General features: G+C 41.5%; 1 protein-coding gene across 1 annotated transcript in view; it reads right to left on the bottom strand.

Annotated features, from left to right (window-relative positions):
- Positions 1 to 22320, bottom strand: part of NCKAP5 (NCK associated protein 5) — a 759472-nt gene that overhangs the window by 22452 nt on the left and 714700 nt on the right. The window contains exon 14 of the mRNA XM_040636836.1: positions 21570 to 21645. Coding sequence (XP_040492770.1) covers positions 21570 to 21645 — 76 coding nt within the window. The remainder of the gene's footprint in view (positions 1 to 21569; positions 21646 to 22320) is intronic.

Here is a 22320-nt window from a genome sequence, read left to right as displayed (position 1 = left end):
ATTTATAACCAAGTGGGGAGGCTTTTTTTTTTTCCAGGACTTTCTTTTCAATGAGGCTTTGCAGGTATCATTTAAAATAAATACATAGTCTGATAAACCTTAAAACCTATTTAGTGTGATGCAGACTTTCTTCTCTTTTCTCTCTTCAATCTCAATTTCTAAATAACCTCATGTTCAAAAAGACTGTCCTTTTCAAATTATTTTTCCACATCTACCATCAACACACTATCAAACCATACCCCCAGGCCTCTGGCTGTCACCAGCTGTATACATTCTCCATAAGAGACCCAAAGAGAAGGTTCTGGCCTTTGGGCTTTTAATATAAGAGTTTCATAAAGATAGTCTCTTTTTCCTTAAAAAGATGAATGAGAGAAATAGGATGTGGGAAAAAAAAAAACCAAAACCCAAATATCTGCTTAGCTACATAGGGCATTGTTTCAACTAGAGTTCCGTCGGAAATGGGGAAAGAGAACTGGCTGCTGGATGATTGTGGCTTCAGTATCTAGTAGAGCCCCTGGTAAAAGGAATCCCTTGTACCTCGGGCCCATCTTACATCTAAGATGTGCTGCCATGAACTTGATCCTTTGACTTTCCTGACAATCATGTGCTGAGTTGGGGAAGGCAGCAGCCAGTATATCCAATTTATAGATAGAGACACCCAGGCAACAATCTGCTTAATTAATAAGGGACAAAACTGTAACGGAAACTTAGGTATACTGCTTCCAGGTTCAGTGCTGCTCATGCTACATTATTTGGATTTCTGCAAAGTTAGGGAAGTGGTATGAAAGATATGAAGGCTCAGGAATTAGGTTAGCACCTCTGACTCTGGATTTTAAGTTTGAATCTTACATATTTTTGGCCCTTCTTTGGTGTTCAGGAAAAGTAAACAAGACTTGACAGAAAATATGATGAGAAGCTGCAATCATCTTGGGTCATATATTTTTTGACCCAAGGCCAATATATAAAAATTCAAAAGATGTTATCAAGAATATATGTTGGTACCATCTAGGGCAACTGTCATAACATGGCCTTCCAACAGACATATATTATCATCGCACGTTGAATCATATTGAATGTGCTACTGATTCTTTAGACCACGTGTCTCTCTCTCTCTGCAAGACCAGAGGAAAGAGAGAAAAGAGGCATCAAGGAAGACTCTTGTTTTTCTAAATGTGAAGAATTGGGAGTAATGGGGGAAGGCCTTTCAAATACAGAGCCGAGTTAGAGCATGGGTAAAAGATCATAATGGGGAAGCGACAATGGTGAGGAGGAGGAGACGATGAGGTTGAATGGAATCATGATGTTGGAGGCCATACTGAGACATCCGGAGCCAAGCTTGAGATTTTTTTGTAAACGGAGTCGCTGGAGGAGCAGAAAGAAAAGCCACAACAGGAGTGTTATCGAAGGTGGGGTTACAGAGGGAGCCGAGGACAGCTGAAAGAACATTAGGAAATAAAGGCTGGAAATGTCTCTGGCAAACTCAAACAAGTCATAGGACACTTAGTTGGTCCTCAGGCCCTCCCTCTCCCCAGCAAATTGGGAAAAGGTCAGGGATGGAGCAGAGTAAGGGGAATAAGGCAGCAGCTGAGTGACTCTTTCTGTGGGATCCTGAGGACTGTGGCAGAGTAGAATGTGCTAGTGATAGCTAAGTCTGCTTAAGCGTGCAGGGGAAAGAGCAGCTTTACTCTGGATGACACAGCTCACCCCATTTGTTTCTGAAGAACCCCTCTCAGCTTCTATTCCACATGCCTGCAGAACATCACCCTACAGGCAGAGTTTATTATCCTTGTAAATACAGACTCGCTAGTGGGGTAGGGCTTATTGCGAAGCAAGGCACGTGCCCCACGCCTGTGTCTGATCCTTCTCCTAGACCCATCATGCCGGGACACTGCACTCAACTTGGCAGGGCTCACATGCTTGATGCAAAATCTGGCTGCATTCAAGGACCCCTGTGCGATTCAGGAAGCAGGAACACGTACGTGGATGTGACTAAGGTGTCGCTGTCTTGTTAAGAGGTCGGTGAACAATAGGGATTTCTCACTCCATGGGCTGCAGATTGCTCTTCTGTCTGGCAGGTTCATTACAACACTCTATACAAGTTATATCTATAAAGGCAGACCTAGCGCAAAGTCAGCACAGCCCCTCACCCACCATGGAATACTGGACATGCTGGCTGGAGGGGAGGAAGGCCACTTAACCCTGCTCCCTGGCAGCCCAGTGTTCTTGTAGAGCAGAGCAACATGCAAATTGCATGGTGGACTAATTGCATCCACGACCCTGGTGAGTCAGCATGATTATTCACATGGAAAGCAGCTCCCACTGGTTTCAGCAGGAGCATCTCATGAACACCTGAAATCATCATTTTTGTCCTCAGAGGAGCTTTGCTCTAAAACACAAATTCTGTCTACTAGGGATCTATTACAGTGTAATGAATAAATGTCATGCACGTGCATGCAGATTTCCAGGGGCCTTCGGCCCTTTGCTCGTGCACGGGCCTCTTGAGTCTTTGCTCCCGTTAGGGTGAGGGGAGCTCCTCGGCAGAGGGTTCACACCTCTATGAGGAAGTTCACATCTTACAGACATCTGAATGAGTCCTGAGTCCAGATTCAGTTGAAGAAAAAATGTCTAGCTTTGTTTGCTCCTGTAAAACTGGACTGCTAACCTGAAGGGCTCTCAAAAACTGGGGGCCACTAGGGCCACCTGCTCTACTGTTTTACATAAATGGTGATGATATAGGCTGTCTGATATTTGACGCCTGGCATCTGCAGTCTCCTCAACCCCTACCCCATTTATAGGATAAGTTCACCTGCTCATTCTTCCTTGGCCTGGGTGAAGCAAATTGAAATCTGTAGTCATCTGCACAGATGACAGCCATTCAACTCCCTCTAACTAGCAGATATTCTAATCATTCTGTTAAAATCTAATTACATGTAATTGTATTAGGTTTCTATAGAGAAACAGAACCCGTAGTGTGCGTGTGTGTGTTATAAGGAATTGGCTGGCAAGTCCCAAAGTCTGCAGGGAGAGTAGGCAGGCTGGAGACCCAGGAGAGCTAATGGTTTAGTTCCACTCTACGTCCTAAGGCCTGAGAACCAGGACAGCTGTCAGTGGGGTTCCAGTGCGAAGACCAGCAAGCTTGAGACCCAGGAAGAGTTATTATTTCAGTCATTTCTAGTCAGAAAGCAGGGAAAACCTCACATCCCAGCTCTGAGGCAGTTAGGTTAGAAGGAGAATTCTCTCTTACTTTGGGCAGGGCCAGTCTCTTTTTTCTGTTTGAGTCTTCAGCTAATGGATGAAGCCCACTACATTGAGAAGGGCAATCTGCTTTACTCAGCCTGCCAATTTAAACGTTAATCTCATCCAAAAACATCCTCACACAAACATCCAGAATATGTATGTCTGGGCACCCTGTGGCCCAGTGAAGTTGACATACAAAATTCACCATCACCGTTATTAAGGAGCTGTTGTTTGTGGCACACAGTAACGATTAGAAAGCCAAATGCGTGTGGGGGGGCATTTCCTAATTAAAAAATAATTTTTGTACCCCCTTCAAATGAACACATGCAAGATGGCCTACATAAGATGAGCTCAATGGAAGCTATCCTGCTAATACCCCACCCCCCACTCCAAAGCTTTGAGAGACATCGCTGTTACTTAGGAAAGAAATTATTGTTTTAAAACTGCCTTCCCAACATTTTCCTGATGTAGACTTCTCAAACCTTATGGAAATAGAGAATAATTCTAAGACCTCTTCCCGGTTGATGTAAATGAGGCACATGGGGGAAGAAATGGCTTGTCTAGCATCATCATGTTTGGAAAATGAATGTGTCTGGATTTTAAGAATGCAGGATCGCAAATCCCCCCATCCCCTTTTAAAAGGAGTATAGTGGAACTTTCATATGCAGAAAATGATGGCTACCTTGGTGATTAAAGAAATGACTAAAAAGCAGGTAGAAAGCAAAGGGTTTAGGGGATATTACTTTTAAAGAGGGGGGTCTTCAGTAGCTGTGCCTTCAACAAAGCGGCTCACTTTCCGAGACACCTGGTGCTGGCCTGGGGGTACCAGGAGATCCCCCGGTGTCTGCCCAGCGTGCTGGCAGTTGCTGGCCCATCCACCTTCTGGAGACTTACTACTTGAGTGTGCCCCCGCTGAACTTCCAATTTGCCGGTAGCTGCATCTCTTTGCCTCAAGGTAACAGCCCCAGAATCAGCCCTTGACTACTCAGTGATGGGAGGTGGTGATGAACACCCAGCTCCCTCACTTCTCAGGTGGGGAAACTCTGAGACTTGGGTGCTACACCCTCGAGTTTTTCTGAGGTTAAGCTTCTGCCACCCATAGTGGTAACCAGGTAACCAGCATGTGTGTGTGTGACCTGTGTAGTGTGACCTGTGCCCTACAGTCGCCATTTTGGAATGCGTAACAACTTTTGGACAAGGGGCCCTGCATTTTATTTTACACCGGGCTATGGGAATTCTGTGGCCAGTCCTCGTGGGAGCTGGCATGAGAACCCGCTTTTCATTGGCTGGTCTACCTCCCCTATCTGACTTCTCCTACTAGTTGTTCCTGGACTTCCTGATAATTGACTTGTCCTTAAATCCTTTTTCACAGGGCCTCCTTCTGGGAGACCCCCAAACTAAACTGTTGCAAATGTTATTGGAATCCTGAAAAACACTATAAAGAAATAACAACAGCCATCTTACTAGTTTTTAAAAATAAAACAATAATGCACATGGGCTTAAAACTGACTAAAAATAGTGTAGCGATTATATAAGCGGTCATTACCACCCCATATTGAAATAGCTGCGGAGGTTTTGTAAGGAAGTAAGACCCCTCTAAGCTTCCTGACTTCTCTGCAGCACAGACCAAGTGCCCAGGTGAATCCAGCATGCAAATATCTCACTGAAGAAGTAGGCCAATAACTAGCAGCAGAGCTGGCATTTAAACAGTGGCTGTGCACGCCATCTGTTTTAAAGAAATTATTTGTCTTTGCCAGCATGTCACGAAGAATAAGTTCACATAATTTAGGAACTACTAAGGCATATAAATTCTTGATTATTTACAATGACAGGATTATCTACAGCCCTCAAGTTTCTTTTGGTAATGTCCAAAATAATTTCTTTAAAAAGGGTCAGGGAACTTGACCTACGGAGGAACACATTGGAAGATTCCATCCGCAACTAAAGTTTAAGAAAGAGATGTGAATCAGATCGACTGAGCTCACCAAATCCAGAGCTGCACAGTGTCTGTGTTTGTCCAGCACGGTGTCTGGAATGGAGTCAGTGTCTCATAAATCATTAGGAACTGATGGAACTTGGTTCATGGCTGTGCCTTGAGGTTTGGGTACCAGAAAATGAAATTGCTTCACCCTTCCCAGTGAAGAAGCTCTAGGTTTGCCCATTAGCCCTTTCTAACAAAACGGAATTTATCAAATGGATGTAAAACCAGTGCATGAGGACCCAGGGAGAGAAAGAGGCTTGGGTGGGACACTGCCCGTGACTGGTGTTTGTGGGTTAGGTCCGTCGGCAGCGTGTAGGGGATGCAATGCTTGAGAAATGGCTGGAGAAAGAGAAAGCTGTCTTAGACCTTTCTCTCCATGTGTGAGATGTACATCCGGGAACTTCTACGACCAAATCCAATCACTCTTAAGTCCCTTTAGTTTTCAGTAAGAATCCTGTCACCACCTTGCGGTGAATTATAGACAGGAAACCTCACTGTGACTCATTTTCCTCATTGTTCAGAAACAGGATATCCAGATTACTCGTTTTGCAACAATGGACAGATACCTGACTACTTTTCTCACCTTTCTCTTGGTACACAAGCTTTAGTGCAGTTTGATGGTTAAATGCAGCTGTCCCCAGAAAGGCTAGGCTTTTTAGGCTGCTCACTGGATAAATAATCAGGACAAAGGGGGTAAGAGGTTATATAAACCCATTTTGAAAATATTTTAAAATTCAAGAGTTTGTCCTGACCAGTTTCTGAACATGGTGCATCTTTCTGATTAAGTTGTATAAAAACATTTTTTGGTGAAAATTCTTTTGTCCCTCTTACATACAATAAGTCTAGACAAAAAATCTCAGTAAGAATTTCTGGATGAAAAAAAGGTAAAGTTTCGATTACTAACTGGAACACACTGATTTTGTACCAATGGGGAAAAACAAAGCCCCAGTGTCTGGGGGAGATGTGGGGGTGAGGTGGGAAGGGAATTATCTTTTTTTCAGAAGCTTTCCCTCTTTCCTGAATGAAAACTCCCCATGCTACCTTTCCAAGCTGCTGCGAGGACCTTGAATTCAAACTGACTGCTGAGCCTATGATCATACCTGACAGCATCAATCACAAGACAGCGAAGGTGGCCCAGCTCCTGTATTTTCCACATAGGACACTTATGAATGTCATCTACACTCATGACATTGACGATGATGCTGATGCCATGGACAAGTAGAGCTGTTTGGAGTTGAATGCCGTATCCCTGAAACCAAGGACTAACCTGAATTATTTCTGACTAGATTGGGAGTCATAGGGTTAGAAGCTCCATGGTGGGCAGCCATATTGGGGGCCCATTAACCCATACATCTGGACTAATGTTTGTCCTGTCTGGAGTACCTTAACGATTGTAAAGTCTTTGTGTGTGTCCACAAGTACCATGGACTGTCCATGGGAATGACACTGTCAGTGATTACCATGACACGATCTCAGGCCTAGATGGAAGCATTCAGGTCAGCTTCAAATGAATCAAGAACCTCTGAATTACTGAAGTCAACAGTTTAGTCTCATACTGCTGTATGGAGTCCTACTGATAGTAATTTTGCTGTAAAGATGTTTTGGACAAGAGCCAAGGTGACAGATTGTGAAGAAAAGAGTCATCATAGCAGGTCTGCAAAGGCTTACCTTTAGCAAGGCCTGACTGCAAGCCTGGCCCTTCCCTAGCACCTGGGAACATGGATTTCAAGAGGGTTCCCACCACGCCGATAAGAGTGGCCCAATGTGCCTAAATTGTTCATATAAACAATGTGGTTTTTGCTGAACACATGCTTTCCTTTGGGGAATATGGGATTTTAATATGTGCTAGGCAAGATGGTACCTGTGAGACCATCCCCCAGTAAAACCCTGGGCTCTGAGTCTCTAGTGAGCTTCTCAGGTAGATAACATTTCGCATGTGTTGTCCTAACTTGGTGCTGGGGGAACCTAGCATGTCCTATGTGACTCCACTGGATGAGGACCCTTCGAAGCCTGTGCCTCATTACCTCCTGATGCTGCCCCATGTGACGTTTCCCTTTGCTGATTTTGCTTTGCATCCTTCACTGTAATAAATCATTGCCATGAGTACAACTTAAAAAAAAAAAGCAAGAAAGATGATATCCATAGCTACCTACACCTTACCCATACCCATCTTAATAATAACTGCGCTAACAATGAAGACCAACAAGTGAGTTCTTGCTAGTCCCTGGCATAGCTGTCAAGCACGCATCTGCAAAAAAGCTCATTTCATGCTCATAACAATACTTCAAGGTAAGTCCTTCTGTTATCTCCATTTGGCAGATGAGGGAATGGAGGCTTAGAGAGATTCAGGAGCTTGCTCAAGATCACAGCATCTGTTAGGTGGCAACGTGGAATGGTGGAATCAGGAGCAAAGGTCTGTGCGACTGCAAACCCCTGGCTGGGAGGTTGTTGAGGGGATCCGTGGAAGCAGTCTAAAAAAATGTGAAACTTTAGGTAAATGCATGATGATGACTAAGTCTGGCCCAGAAATCGTTGAATACGTTTTGCCAATTTCTACTTGACTCAGATCCTGTGACTGAAACCCCGTCTTCCCGCAGATTCATGAGAAGTGGGAACTTGACGTGGTCAGGCATCTTGAAATTCAGGGATACCTCCACTCCCTCAAACAGTATTAGAAGTTGGGCCAGGAACAACAACAACAACAAAAACCCCAAAACATGAGAGAATATCTAAACTGAGCCCTTTATCTGATGACTGAGGAAACAGAGACGCAGCATTTTGCACTAAGTCATAAAATCCCAAACTGAGCTTTGGACCCTGATTCCATTCATTCCTCAGGACACTGCCTCCTCCTTGCCACTTTTCTTGTTTTAAAATCGGAGTCAATTGTAACCCAGAATCTGAGAAGTGCTTTCATTTTTTAAAATTATGAGTTACATAGGAAAGAGACTGTCTTGAAGCCAAATCAAACACAAATACTTTTGACATCAGGGAAACATTCCGAAGACTGGGTCAGTGGTGAGGAGAAATAACACCCTTGGAAAAGCAATCCCCTCATGCAAAAGCAGGACAGCCAATGCCCACTCCAAGTGTGTTCTTATACACATAGGATTCCTTCCAAACGGGCTCCGAAGGCAGAACACAGGGCCGAGTTTCAAATGGGCAGGAAGTCACCTTAAAGCATATTTCCCCTCCGTTTGGGAGTTGACACAATCGAGTTACAGACAGAGACTGTTTATCAAGGTGGCATGAAAGTCTCTCTTCAAATTCCTCCTGCTTTTATAATCAAACAATAACATCTCCAGAGTATAGGTTTTAGCTAGAGCAGAAACATATTGGAAATTGATTCAATGCTGCTGGCTTGGCTGTGACAATGTTTCATAACCTGGTAACCTCTCAGTTTGTTCTTCTCCCTTCCTGAAAAGCTTTTAGCTGTGCCAGGGCGGCAAACCGAAGATAAAGCAAACATCATCCTTTTATCTGCTTGTGTGCAAAGTGAGTGGAGAGGTACTGGACCGCTGATAAGATGATTGCTAAATGACTCTTCTCAAATTCTATCAATGGGCTGATGGAAGAAATTAACACTGACACTGATAAGTTCTTTTCTCAGGCACCACCGTTTTCACAAATGAGGGCTTTTCTTTCAAACAGTTAAGCCCTACTTGCATATGTATGACTCATTAAAAAGTGCTCCAAAAGGCTCCAAGTTGTAACAGATTCACGGAGATGCTTTCCATTCTCTACATCCTATTCTCTTCTCTAGGATGTCTCTTGAGTATGGATTTGTTCAAGTCAAGAGCACCCTGTTCCCAAGATCACGTTTCCTCCTTTCTTCCTTAGTTGCGTATTTTAACACACAGCTCAATTTTCATCTCTACAGTATGCCATAGCCCTCACCCGATCTATCATTCTGGCACTCTATAGCTCCTTTGCTCTAAGGTATTTGCTCCAATGTGCCAGACTTAATGAACATATCACTGGGATTCCCGGTGGACGGAGTGTGCAGATAACCTTAATTGAGGTGGTTTTTCATTAGGTATATAAGGTTGAGTTCTTACTGGAGGGACAGTGCCTTCCAAGCTTCTGAAAAGCTATAAATTCCTCCCTGGAAAGCTTTTTCTTTCTTTCTTTCTCCTTCCTTTCTTTCTTTCTTTCTTTCTTTCTTTCTTTCTTTCTTTCTTTCTTTCTTTCTTTCTTTCTCCTTCCTTCCTTCTTTCCTTCCTTTTTCCTTCCTCCCTCCCTCCCTTCCTTCCTTCCTTCCTTCCTTCCTTCCTTCCTTCCTTCCTTCCTTCCTTCCTTCCTTCCTTCCTTCCTCTCTCCTTCCTTCCCTCCCTCCCTCCCTCCCCTCCTTCCTTCTTCCTTCCTCTCAAATCACTGTTACTCCTCAGTCACTAGTTTTTCATTCCCTTCATGGGAATAGTTTAGAAACGCTGGCTTTAACAACACTTAGGGCATGAACAGTTGAGTCGATTCATAATGTGTGGTCAACTCAGAATTATCTGTGGTAACATGGAAGAGAAAAAGATAAAACTTTAAGAGTTGCCCACAATCTCTGTTTCTAACTTCTGACACCTGATGGGCTTCAGAATTGATGATGGGTAACTCTCTATGGGTGGTCGGGGCTGCCTTTCCTTCCTCCCCTCTCCTTCTTCTCCTGGCCAGTCTCTCCTCTGAAGATGGCAATGGGCCAGCCAAATGGTAGGTGGGAATGGAGCGGGGTGAGGAATGTGTGGCACAGATCAGAAGGATAAACGGATGGCCCATTCAGCCCACAGACACCCTTGCCAAAATATATTTGTGTTTTGCTTTGGAGGGTACTTTAACTTTTATCTTTTTTTAAAAAAATTGTGAAACATACTATAAATACAGGAGTGTATACAACAAATAAATTCATTTAAATAATCACCATGAAAGAACACCCATAACCCCCCTTAATAACATAAACAGTGTTTTTAAGTCACTCTTGTGCTCCTCTTTGGTCTCCTTCTCTGGGTACTACCATAGGGCAACCACATTGTTGTTGAATTTCATGTTACTCGTCAACTTTCTATGTTATTTTTGTTTCTGCTTATGATGTAAACATTTATTACTGTGGATACTAGTCAAAAAAGTTGAAAAGACATGGCCCTTCAAAACCTCTTGGCAAGTATATCAGGGACTATATGCCACAGTGACCATAGCAGCATTGTCGTAATAGCAAAAAATAGAAACCAACTCAAATGTTCATCAACAGTAGAAAGGATACATTTTGTTACATCTATGCTATGGAATACTGTACAGCAGTGAAAATTAAAGAACAGCAGCTGCATGCACCATCATAGGTTCCTCGCAGAAATAATGTTGATTAAAAATGCCAAATGCATACTAAAAGACTATATACATACATACGTATGTACGTATATGTGTGTGTATGCACACACGCACACATACGTGATTTCTCTATACATTCATCTGTTGATAGGCACTTAGATTATTTCCATATCTTGGCTATTGGGAAGAATGTGGCAGTGAATGTGGATGTGCAGATATCTCTTTGAGATAGTGATTTTATTTTCAAATAGAGGTATCCTACAATCCAGCAATCCCACCTCTGGGTATATATCCAAAGGAAATAAAATCACAATCCTAATGTATAGATTTCCTTTTATTTATCTTGCTTGCAACAATTTGGTGCTGAAATTGAGGACTGGTAACTTTCCTTAATTCTGCAAATTCTTAGTCATTAATTCTTTGAATATTATGTTTACCCTGTTCATTCCATTCCCTTCCTCAGGAGCTACAATTAGATACATGTGGATTTTATCACCTCCTACTTAATTATTTTTCCCTCTCTTTCATTTATCCACCCCCTTGATTCTCTGTGACACATTTTCTGTAATTGTTCAACTCTTTCAGTTGAGTAATGCTCTCATCAGTGGTAATCAATACTAACAGCTTTTAATTTTTTGAAGTTCTATTGTATTCTTTTTTGATATCGGACTGTTCATTTGTTCCTTTGTTAACGTTCATTTCCACTTGTGTTTACTTTAAATACATTAATTATTTTTATTTTATATTCTCTCTTGGATAATTTCCAATTCTGTAGTCTTTGCAGGACTTATTCTATAGCTTGCCTTTTTCTTTTCTTTTTTTTTTCCTGCCACTTGCTAATGAAGTCATTTCCTCTTTTTAGTCATTTTGTATTGTGAGTTAATCTTCCTTGGAACTTTATCTGTGTGTAAAGTTCAGAGTGGTCGCATCAAGAGAGGTTTTGAGTTGGGTTCTGCTGTATTCCTGCAAGCACTATCAACTTGAGTCTGAATATTTTAAAACTTTTCATTATGATAAATTTCAAATATTCTCAAACAGAGAGATTGCCCAGCTCGAAAGATGTTAATATTCTGCCATTCATGTTTCAACTATTCCCCCTTCCAGTTTCTTCTCTGGAGTATTTAAAAGCACAACTCAGAACACTTTTTTAAAAAAATTCAAGCTTGGGGGATTTAAGGAGCACAGAGACTGAATTAGTGCCTTGATCCACAGGAGTGTGAGCTAAAGATTTAGTATCTTCAGAGGAGACTTTTTTCTTTTTGTTTTCTTTCCCCCCCTTTCTTCGGCTAGAGTTAAGACTGAGTTGAGGTTGAGTTAGGAGTTTATGCTTGCAGTCTTCCTCTGGGTTTTTTTGTCACTGCTCTTGGGAATCCAGCTTGATGCTGGTGGGGAAGGGATGTGTTTGATCTAACATCTCACCCTGCTGAGGCTCTAGGCTTTCATTATGTCAACAGTTTAGCTCCTTATCACCAGGCTCCAGGGAGGGTGAAACTGTTCCAGGTCATCCAGGTCTGAGGGACTTTCAGTGCTAACACCAAGAAAGTCTAGGCAAACTAGGACAGCTGGTCACCCTAGCCCTAGGTCATCAGAGCCTAGTACATACCCCGTGGGCAATTGCTGGTTATTGTGCAACCCCCCCCGCCCCCCCACAAGGATTCAAGCTCTCTTGCTGTCCATGCCTCTGACACATTCCTTGTAGGCAGCTCAACCATGCATTTAAGAAAAATATGTATGTATTTTTATATTATATTCTATACTTTTAGATGTGAAATTCTGGGCAAGAACTTTGAAATTCTAATTTGAAATATTGCCAGATAAAGGAAAGCCTCAGAAGATTTGCTTTTTACAATTGAGCCCACATTTTAAAATGTATCATATGTCACAAAATAATCTATATTTGTTGGCTTCTGGTGAAAAATGGAAAGACTTGGTTACATAGGGCCAGCCTTCTACAGTGACAACTGGAATTGACAAGTAGCTGCTCCCCTGCGGTGGGTCATATTCTCTCCATTCCTCAAAACTCCTATCACTCATGCAATATGTGCTTGTGTATGTCAAGGCTGGGCCTGTCTCACTCTTTGACCCAGGGGCTTATTTGAGTTTGCAACCCCTGGCCAAGCAATCTGCTAAAAGGATTCTTGAACTGTGGTGCCTGCAAGGCGACCAAGGAAGTACCCAGCCATCATTTAGCATTCTCGGGGGTTTATTTACTTCGCAGCTATGGACTAGGCTGGGTTTGGATGCTGGCTCCACTCTATACCGGCCACATTGCCGGGCAAAGTATGTAACTTTTCAGGACATCGGTTTCCCTAGCTGCAGAGGATGACCTTAGTACGTAACTTGTGGGGTTGACGTGAGGATAAAACAAGGCAATATACATAAAATGCTTTGGCCAGTGCCCAGCCTTTAGAAAGCTTTTAATAAATAGTAGATATTAAAGTAATATATATCATCATCTTACTTCTTTCAGAATTTTCCGTCACATTGGGCAGCTTTCTGAGGCTGAGACACTCTGTTCTTTGACTTTGTTTTGACCCCTACCTATTCGTTACTATGCCGTAAGTTACACACATGTTCTTAGGTTTACTTTAAGTGAATTAGCCGCCTTTTAAGAAATCGAGGGAACTGTACAAAAAGGAGTCACTGTACAGCTATTTCAGATTCTCCAAGTCTGTGCTATAGAGCAAGAAGCCTTCAAAAAATGTGGGGAAAAAGGCATAAATTATTTAATGTGTCCACCACTCCCCTTCAGTGGACCCTGTCTGCTTCCAGTACCTGGGTTAATTCATGCCAGCCCCTGGGGCTTCATGTCTGCCTCTGCCCCCAGCAGCTGAGCTTCCCCATCTGAGGAATACCACCCTTACCCTTCCTAAGTGTCAAACCACTCCTTCTTCTGCTTTTCGGTTCCCTGGAAGGAGAACGTACTAGCTTGATGACTCATCCCTTTAGGGTCTTGCTGGTACCAAGGTGAGGAACGCACTGCTGCTATCAGTCAGTGATATTCAACGTCTGCCCTTCCCGGAGACCAGGTGCAGCATAACAAGTAACTTGAGCACCTCTACCCAAAGGAATTACCAATAGGTAAGAAATTCCGATACATTCGAATAGGCTACCAGGAGAGATCTTTTGTGGTAGAGTCCTTTGGCAACCCTTAAGTATTCCTAGATGTCTAGCCTTTCACGTAAGTAAATACATGATTCAATTCATCACAGCACACCACACAGGAGAAAACAATACGGTGCATCTGACTATAGTGCATTTGGTTGGTCCAAGGTTAAATGAGAGAAAATAAAAATGTGTTTTGATTTGAAGAGTTGGGATGTGAGCGTCACAGTGACTGGATGGCCACTTTTCATCGTGTTAGTCTTCCTTTAAAGATCTGCACAGTCTGGGTATTGTTCTGCAGGCTAAACTTCAGACATCCACACCTAGCTTTCTTTCTTTCTTTTTTTTTTTTTTTAAAGATTTTATTTATTTATTCGACAGAGATAGAGACAGCCAGCGAGAGAGGGAACACAAGCTGGGGGAGTGGGAGAGGAAGAAGCAGGCTCATAGCGGAAGAGCCTGATGTGGGGCTCGATCCCAGAACGCCGGGATCACACCCTGAGCCGAAGGCAGACGCTTAACCGCTGTGCCACCCAGGCGCCCCTCACACCTAGCTTTCATGGTCTCCACAAAACCAACTCTATCTGTACCTCATCCTCAAAAATTACTCTCTACTCTAGCCAAGCTGGTCTTCTGCTGACTCCTCTCCCTTGTGGTATGCCACATTGCTGTCCCCAGGCCTTTGCTTATGCTCTTGCCCTGGAGCTGAAAGACATCTCCCTGTCCCCTTGTTGAAATCTTAACACTTAGGACAGGGGTTCCCAGACTTTACTGCCCACTAGAATCACCTGGGGAGCTTTAAAAAGACACTGATGTGTGGCTCCTATCCCTAGAGCTTGTGATCTCTTATGGGGTGTGACCTGAGCATCGGCGTACTGAAAGGTTTCCCTACGCAAACAATGAAGCATGGAACACTACATCAAAAGCTAATGGAGTACTGCATGCTGACTCACATAACAGAGTTTAAAGAAAAATAAAATAAATAAAGGCTTCCCGGGGGATTCTGATGTGTAGCACAGTTTGGGAACCATTGGTATAAATGGAAGATTCTCTCTAACTTCAGTGTCTTATTCTCTCACTCTTGTCTTTTCCTTACAAATGGAAACCAATATTCCTGGCTTTACCAAAGCTGGACTCCACACCTACTCCATACACTCAGATGGAGGCAGAGTGTGCCTCTAGCTTATCTGTAATCACACTGTACCAGAATTATCTGTTTGCTTTTCTATCCTCCCACTAGACTGCAGTTCACAGAGTACACGTACTTATTCACCCCATATCTCCAGCATTTAACACAGGTCGTGGCGTAAGATGTACAATATAGGCTTGGTCACCTAAATAGAACTCAGCTCCCTGGGGCAAACTGTGGGAGCAAATACTTTATACGAGTAAAAAAAAACCAAAACCAAAACCAAAGCCGTATTTTCATCTCTCCAAGTCTACAATTCTCTATCTCTAAGGAAAACAAAACAAAACTAAAACAGAGGAAGGGAATCATAGACTAGGCTTTAGCATGCCCACAAACAGAAGTCTCGTCCAAAGACTTATCTGCTGACTATCTCTGGTAGTTAGAGGAAAGTATGTATAAGGAGCAAGCTGATAGATGACAAAAACAGAGAACCAGCCACAAAGGAACGAACAAACAAACAAACAAACAAATAAGGAGGACGACATGTATGACATGTGATGTTCCAAGCACAGGGCCTAGTACATAATGGATATTCAGGGGATGAAAATGAATATTACTATTTCCAGTCCTTGGTCAGAAGAAACCGCATGGTCCTATTTGCATGGATCTACCTTTGCGACAGGTGGAATTTATATTTCAGGCTGCCAGATGCAAAGCTTCCCCTTTGGAGTTTGTCACTTGCAGTTATAAATGGGAGAACTCCGTGTAGTCACGTGAAGTTTCCTTTCCCAGGCTAGTACTTTATAGTACCTCTTTGATGTCATTTTGTATGTTTGGAAGTGTGGAAATAACATCATCCTCGGAAGTATTAATATGAAATCCAAATTATGTAAACTACTCCATCCTATTTTCTATCCATAGGCATTATTATCTAAGTAGTTTTCCATTCAGGGGCAGTCTATTAGTAGTCAACAGAACATTATTTAGTCCCACTCTCATTTTGTTTTCATCAATAGCTCACCCTTTCTACAATTAAGCCTAAGCATGTCAGTACACTATTCAAAATATGACATTTGACTTAAATAGCCTTCTACTCAGAAAGCTGTAAAAGTCTGATCAAGTTTCTGAGCTATGTTTTAATTTTATTTTTAATATGAATGTCATTCCATATACATTAAATTTCTAATTTTTTTTCAAATTTTCTCGGGGGGGGAAATTGATAATATTCTTGAAATAAGACAGATAATTATCAAGAAACTTAATGTATGGTGACTAACATAATAAAAAATAAAAATTAAAAATAAAGAACTTTAATTGATTGGCAGCTACAGTAGTAGAAGCCCTGGTACCCTCTGGGTTTTCATTCTAGAGAAAGGAAAATTCTAGATGCATTATATTCCACAGAAGATTTATTTGAAATTGTATATACTTTGTGGGTGACCAAGTATACATTACTCATAAATATGGTGGTGGTAAACTAATTCAAGTTCAGTACAGTTTCTCAAAAAGTTACTCAAGGTAAACTGCACTAATAGGAAGTGGTCATTCAGGTCATGCAAGACAAAAACTAGGCATCAAACATTAGAATTAATTCTATCTTTTCCAAAAATGATTCTGATTTATTTTCTGTGGTTTTCTTAAATGATGGTGAAAATTTGTGTGTGTTTATACCAAGGAGGTAGCCTTGGTAAGGGGTGGGCTGCTGGCTAACATTGATACATGTTCTCTAAAAGCCATTCTCCTTCTCTTCCAGAGAACCTCCTGGCGGTGTTGTTTCTGTTTTTGTTTTTTTCTGGACACATGGCCTCCTGCCTGGCATGTTTCCCATCCAATGTACTAAGTACTGGCCAATAGCAGAAGGGATAGGTCAACTGCTATGAAGTGTTCATAAAGGGATGAAGCATATCCTACCTTATCACCTCTTCCTGCCGGTTAGAAAGTGGATGGTTTTTCAATAGCCATCTTGAACAATGAAGTGACTTTGGTAATGGAAAACATATGAACCAGAGGGACAAGATAAGGAAGAGCCTGGTCCTGTCCTATCAGCCTGGATCACCTTCCTCTGGACTGACCTGTGTGACCATAAGAAATTTCTGTTCTTATTTAAACCTCTGTACTCTGGGGTTTCATTCACTTCCATTTGAACTTAACCCTATTGTTACTAATAACTACGGAAATCCTGTCTTGGATTTAAAATAATCATAGTCTGGATAATTCAAACTGTATAGTCTATGCATGGATAACAATTGTTGACCATATTGTATTAGGTCATTAATATTAATACAATAAAGTAGGTTTCAGAGCCCCTTGCATTCAGATGAGATAAATATCTAGGTCCTGGTTCATACCCTCCATGTAACTGAGGTTCTTGAATCAAGAGTCTGTGAGACCTTCTCTTTCTGTCCTAAGAACCACAGCCAGAGACATTTGACATCAGGCTAAGACATCTCCCCTCTGTTGGGTGAAGAAGCTGCTGTATTCGTTGACCTCCACTGGAATCTGATATATAGATTCTGTGACAATAGGAATTATGTGGCATGTGACTCTTTTATGCCTTCTACCTCTATCAAACTCCAGCCTGGGCACAATGCTGTTAGGATTCGATGCTTTCTGGTTGGGTACAAAAAGGTCAGGAGACCGAGGTCTATGTATTACACTGACCTGAAACGGCGATTGTACCTGGTTCTGTGAATCTCCTCTATTTGGCTCAACACAGCTCTGTCCCACTTCTTCGCTTTCAGGCAGGCTATCTCTCAAAAGCAGGGTTATATGACAAAATAACTTCTCCTCCCTGGCACTGTTTCTGTGCTATTCAGTGTCTGAAGTCAGGTTGATTCTGTCCTTTCTTCTTCACCCTGTAATTTGCTCAAACCAGTGATGTGAGTGTCTGAAACTTGAATAAAAGTTTCAAGAGTTCCTCTTAACCAGAGGTAAAACTTTTCTGGAGTCTTTGTTATAATGCAAATATGTGACCTGAAAAAATACCTGCTTAACCCACTGCTTCACTGGCTTGAGTCAGTTTACCAGATTAGCTAGCTAGAGTCTAGGAGAGAACAGGGAATAAGGAAATGAAATCCCTCAGGAAAATGGAAATAAACTGGCGTATGGTCTGATAAGTAAGTCAAACAAAGGGGGGTTCCTTATTGAGCCCCTATTATCTTCCTGCATAATTTATTAGCTGCTGACTAAGGCCAGTTTGGGGAAAAATGGGAAGAGGAGCACCACAGAAAGATCCCTCGGAGGCAATTCCTGAGTTGGGTAGGGGAGTACCAACACAACTCCTCAGAGCTCCCCAAGAAAGCCAGATTCAGGGCTAGACCATGCCCAGTGTCATGCTCTCCCCTGGTGATAGGAGCCAGAAAGGTTCCTTTAGAAGAGACTAAGAAGACACCCAGCCAACAGGGGAGAATGAACAGATTTCATGCCAGATGGGGTACTAGGGTATTTGCCCATTGGGCCGATGGACAGATTGTTCTTTGTATCTTTTTAAAATTTGGAGCAAATACATGCATCCTTCACTTCACTTCACTAGAGTCTACCATGAATCCTTGTTTTCTTGGATATCATTCAATTCTGCTTGGCTTCTTCTTCAAACTCCTCAAAAGACATTTTCTCCTCTTTATAGGAATTTCCAGATCCTCTGCCTCTGCTTAGACGATTATTTTTGATGCTATCACTGGCTGGTGTTTTTAATATGAAACAATGTTATTTGAATTTCCACTGATCATTTAATCCTATTAGATAATTAATATAATACATAGGGTGAACCTATTACAGTTAAATAGCAGGAAAGAACAATTAGAAATACGGGGTTCGTGATCATTTGTGTTAACATTTCTATTAGGCTAGGCTAGTCATTTTCTTGTTGCTTATTAACATGGAAGTCTGACATTTATTAGGGTGATTTTAAAGAAAAAAATCAAGTTGTATTATTTTACTTAATTCATGAATCTTGAATTTCAATATAGAGCAGGCTTAGTTAACAATATCTTGTCTTGTAATCAACTCATAACATTTTGATTAAACCAACGTGATTATCCTTAACCACAGAAATGCAAACATTCAGGTTCACAAATTTTCTGATTATTCTTCTTTGTCAAAGACATTAGCTGATATTTGGTTAGAAGCATAACATATTTAGATTTGCTCAGTTGCTGTGAGTGGAAAAACATTCTATGGTTCTATAATATTATGAAGTTATGTGACAACACTTAGTTTAGACAAAATGAGGAATATTGGTTTATCAGGGTGCTAAAAATATATTCTCAGTCATTCTTCTGGAATAAAGAGAAAAAAACCACTTGATCTATTGAGGCTTATTCAGTCTCGAAATGGACGAAACTTTTAGAAGGTTGGTTGTAGTGATCTTATTGACTGGATGACCCAGGGAATATTCTCAACCCCGTTCTCTCTGCGACCTCATGCAATAAATAGAAGCAATATACTGACTTCCCCAGCATCCTTTGCAGCTAGCATTGGTTTCATGATCTGGTTCTCATCAGTGACATGTAAGATGGAGTCTATGGGGTGGATTCTGAAGGAGCTTTTACTCTTCCTTATACTTTGTGCCTTGAATGTAAATGGAATGGCCAGAGTGGCAGGAATCAATTTGCAACCAGAAGCAACAGATGTGGGGACAAAAAGCCAGGGCTTTTGATGACATCGTTGAGCTGCTAGCCTTCTTTCATATTTACTTTCTTCCAGATTTCTAATTGTGTAAGATGATTAAATGACTTTATTACTTATATATAACGGCTAGTTAGTTTTGTTGTTGTTGATTTACTTGTAGCCAATAGCAGCTTACCATATAGTTCTCGCCTAGTTTGAGGAGATAAACCTACCTTATGTGCAGACCAAGTCAGCACCCTGTCAGAAACATGGTCCAAATTTACTCCTGTGAGAGCCATCAAAAGCAGCACTTGCCAACGGAACTTTGTGTGATGACGGAAATGTTCATACAGACCACCCCCTGAATATGTGGCCCCTGAGTGCTCGAAATGTGGCTAGTGCCATGGAGGAACGGAATGCCTAATTGTACATAGTTTCCATTAATTTAAATTGAACCTGAAACAGCCACCTATGGCTACGTGCTATCATATCGAACAATGCAAATAAAGAAAAAAAAAACAACTGCAAGTCCATTAAAGCATAGTTAGAAATTCTGTAGTTCTTTTGAAACACATTCAGCCTCGAACTTTATATATGTTATTTCATAGGCCCAGGAACACCTCATTATGGAAAAATGATGATTCAGTGGGGCTTTACATAGTGTCATGTCTGAAGGTTGTTAAACGGTATTTAACTTGCATATTAGCTAACTATACACAACTGATACCAATTTAAGCATTTTACATTGACAACTATAATAAAGGATGTCTTTTTGGAATAATAATCTTGTTCAGACTGCACTCATTCAGCTGTTTGTTAAGATTTTTGTATTCTCAATTACAAATGAAAAGAACAATAATGGTGTGCCAGTCTCATCAAGCTGTGGGGGTACAATAACTTTCTGAGATAAACTGCAAATTAGAGTTTGCAGAAGACTTCTGGGTATGTGTGAAAACCAGGCACAGAGTGTACCAACATGGCTCTAAGAGTGCTGAGGGGCTCAGAGCTGGCAGCTGAAGGGACAGGAGCGGTGGACACTCACCATACCAGAAACCAGAAATCTGTGGGGGCTGTCATGCCCTCGAGTGTGGGATTTGATATTAACTGCTATACTCAAATGTGATTGGTAGAAATTATTCCATCATGCCTCGGTGTCCTGTGTCATACTAAATAATCAGCATGCTTCCATGCACAGCAGTTCCTAAAGCCTGCGGAGAAAAGAATTCTGCAATCGTCCACAGCAGCCCAGAACAGTTGAAGGTATCACCTCTTCCGTCACCTGACAAGGATCACAGTCACAGACAACTACTCTGTCACCAGCTATGTCCTGGCTGCTGAAAACAGGTCAGCAAAGGGTCAGCAAATCTTTTTGTGTTGGGAAGCAGAGTCCCTTCAATCTAGGCCAATGCACAATTTGAAGAAAGAGCTGACAAATCAAACTTAGTTCAGAAACAGGACTACTTATACTTAGGGTTCTCACGGAAATGATGAAGAAAATAAGTTGTGAGGTTTTGGCAAAGCCATGTGCACCTAAATCTATTTGGTTCTGTGTGTAAAACACATCCTACTAAAAAAACGTTCAATTTAAGAACGTCACCATCCCTTATTTCTAACCAGTGGTAGTTGTGTAAATGCTTCTTGACACAATTCTAGAAATTGTATGGACTCAAAGTGGATTGTTTTCTCAGAGAATTTATTTATACTCAGTATTATTCTCATTTCATATTGGCAAGGACTCACTTCTCATCAGTTTGCAGTGTGTGCCTTTGAAAACACCTGTGTTTTCTTTGTAGGTCCTGTTTTGAACTACTTACTTTATGGTAGCTTCCAATGTCTGAGAAGAGAAAAGTAACCATGTGTGAGAAGTTAAGACTCAGTCCCAGGGGCGCCTGGGTGGTGCAGTCGGTTAAGCTTCCGCTCTTGGTTTTGGCTCAGGCCATGACCTCAGGGTCGTAAGTCGGAGCCGCACGTAGGGCTCCACGCTCAGCGTGGATTCTCTTTCTCCCTCTGCCCCTCCCCCTGTGCTCTCTCTCCCTCTCTCAAATAAATAAATAATATCTTTAAAAAAAAAAAGAGGTTAAGATGCAGTCGTCATAGAGGCTAGGCATGAGACATGCTCTATAGGAATACACTGTGTCTGAAAGAAGGTCACATTCAGAAAGCATCACCCATAAAGATGTACCAGACGTAAGTGTTTACCTATGATGTGGCTCTGAAATGTGGAGTCTGCAACTGTATCTTCATCCTCTTGCAGGTTTTCACTTGCTTCTTTTATCTGCAGCAACAAGAAAATACTTTAAGTTCTTATTTATTATATTAAATAGATTGTCCACAATCCACAGAATGATGGTTTATTCTGTAACAAATGTAGGTGTGTGTGAGTGTGTGTATGCATATGTATATAAGTATACACATACACACATAAACATATACACATAAGCATATACACATATTCATATACATATATACATACACATATATACATAGATGTATATGTACATACACAGATATTTTCTTCATTCCACTTTTCCCTACTCTATCACTTGGCTGTATCACAAGTTTTAATTACAAGAGCAAGAGCATATTTTCAGAAATATAACCCCAGACCTGAAAATGAGGATTTATAGGGTACCTAATTCTCCATAAGATTTTAAAGATACAGCTTTGGCTTTTAATACTTAATAAAGTCAGTAACACAGAGCTGTTAGGGAAAATTAAAGTCAAAGGAAATATAATTCCTCCAGAGACAGTGACTTCTACCACAAGTTATTTTAATAAGAAGAAAGAAATATACTTAGATCTGACCCTTTCCTGGAATGTAACTCTCTAAGAAAATGATTTCTTCTGTTCTTTCTATGATGAAACATAAGGTAACTCTGATGTAGGCTTAGTGAACTAAAGCAATGACACATTTGTATCGACTTTTTAGGTCAAAAACATTCCCCTTATA

The sequence above is a fragment of the Ursus maritimus genome, unplaced genomic scaffold (assembly GCF_017311325.1).
Source record: "Ursus maritimus isolate PB19 unplaced genomic scaffold, ASM1731132v1 scaffold_1, whole genome shotgun sequence".
Taxonomy (NCBI): domain Eukaryota; kingdom Metazoa; phylum Chordata; class Mammalia; order Carnivora; family Ursidae; genus Ursus; species Ursus maritimus.
This window is presented reverse-complemented; position numbering and strand designations above follow the sequence as displayed.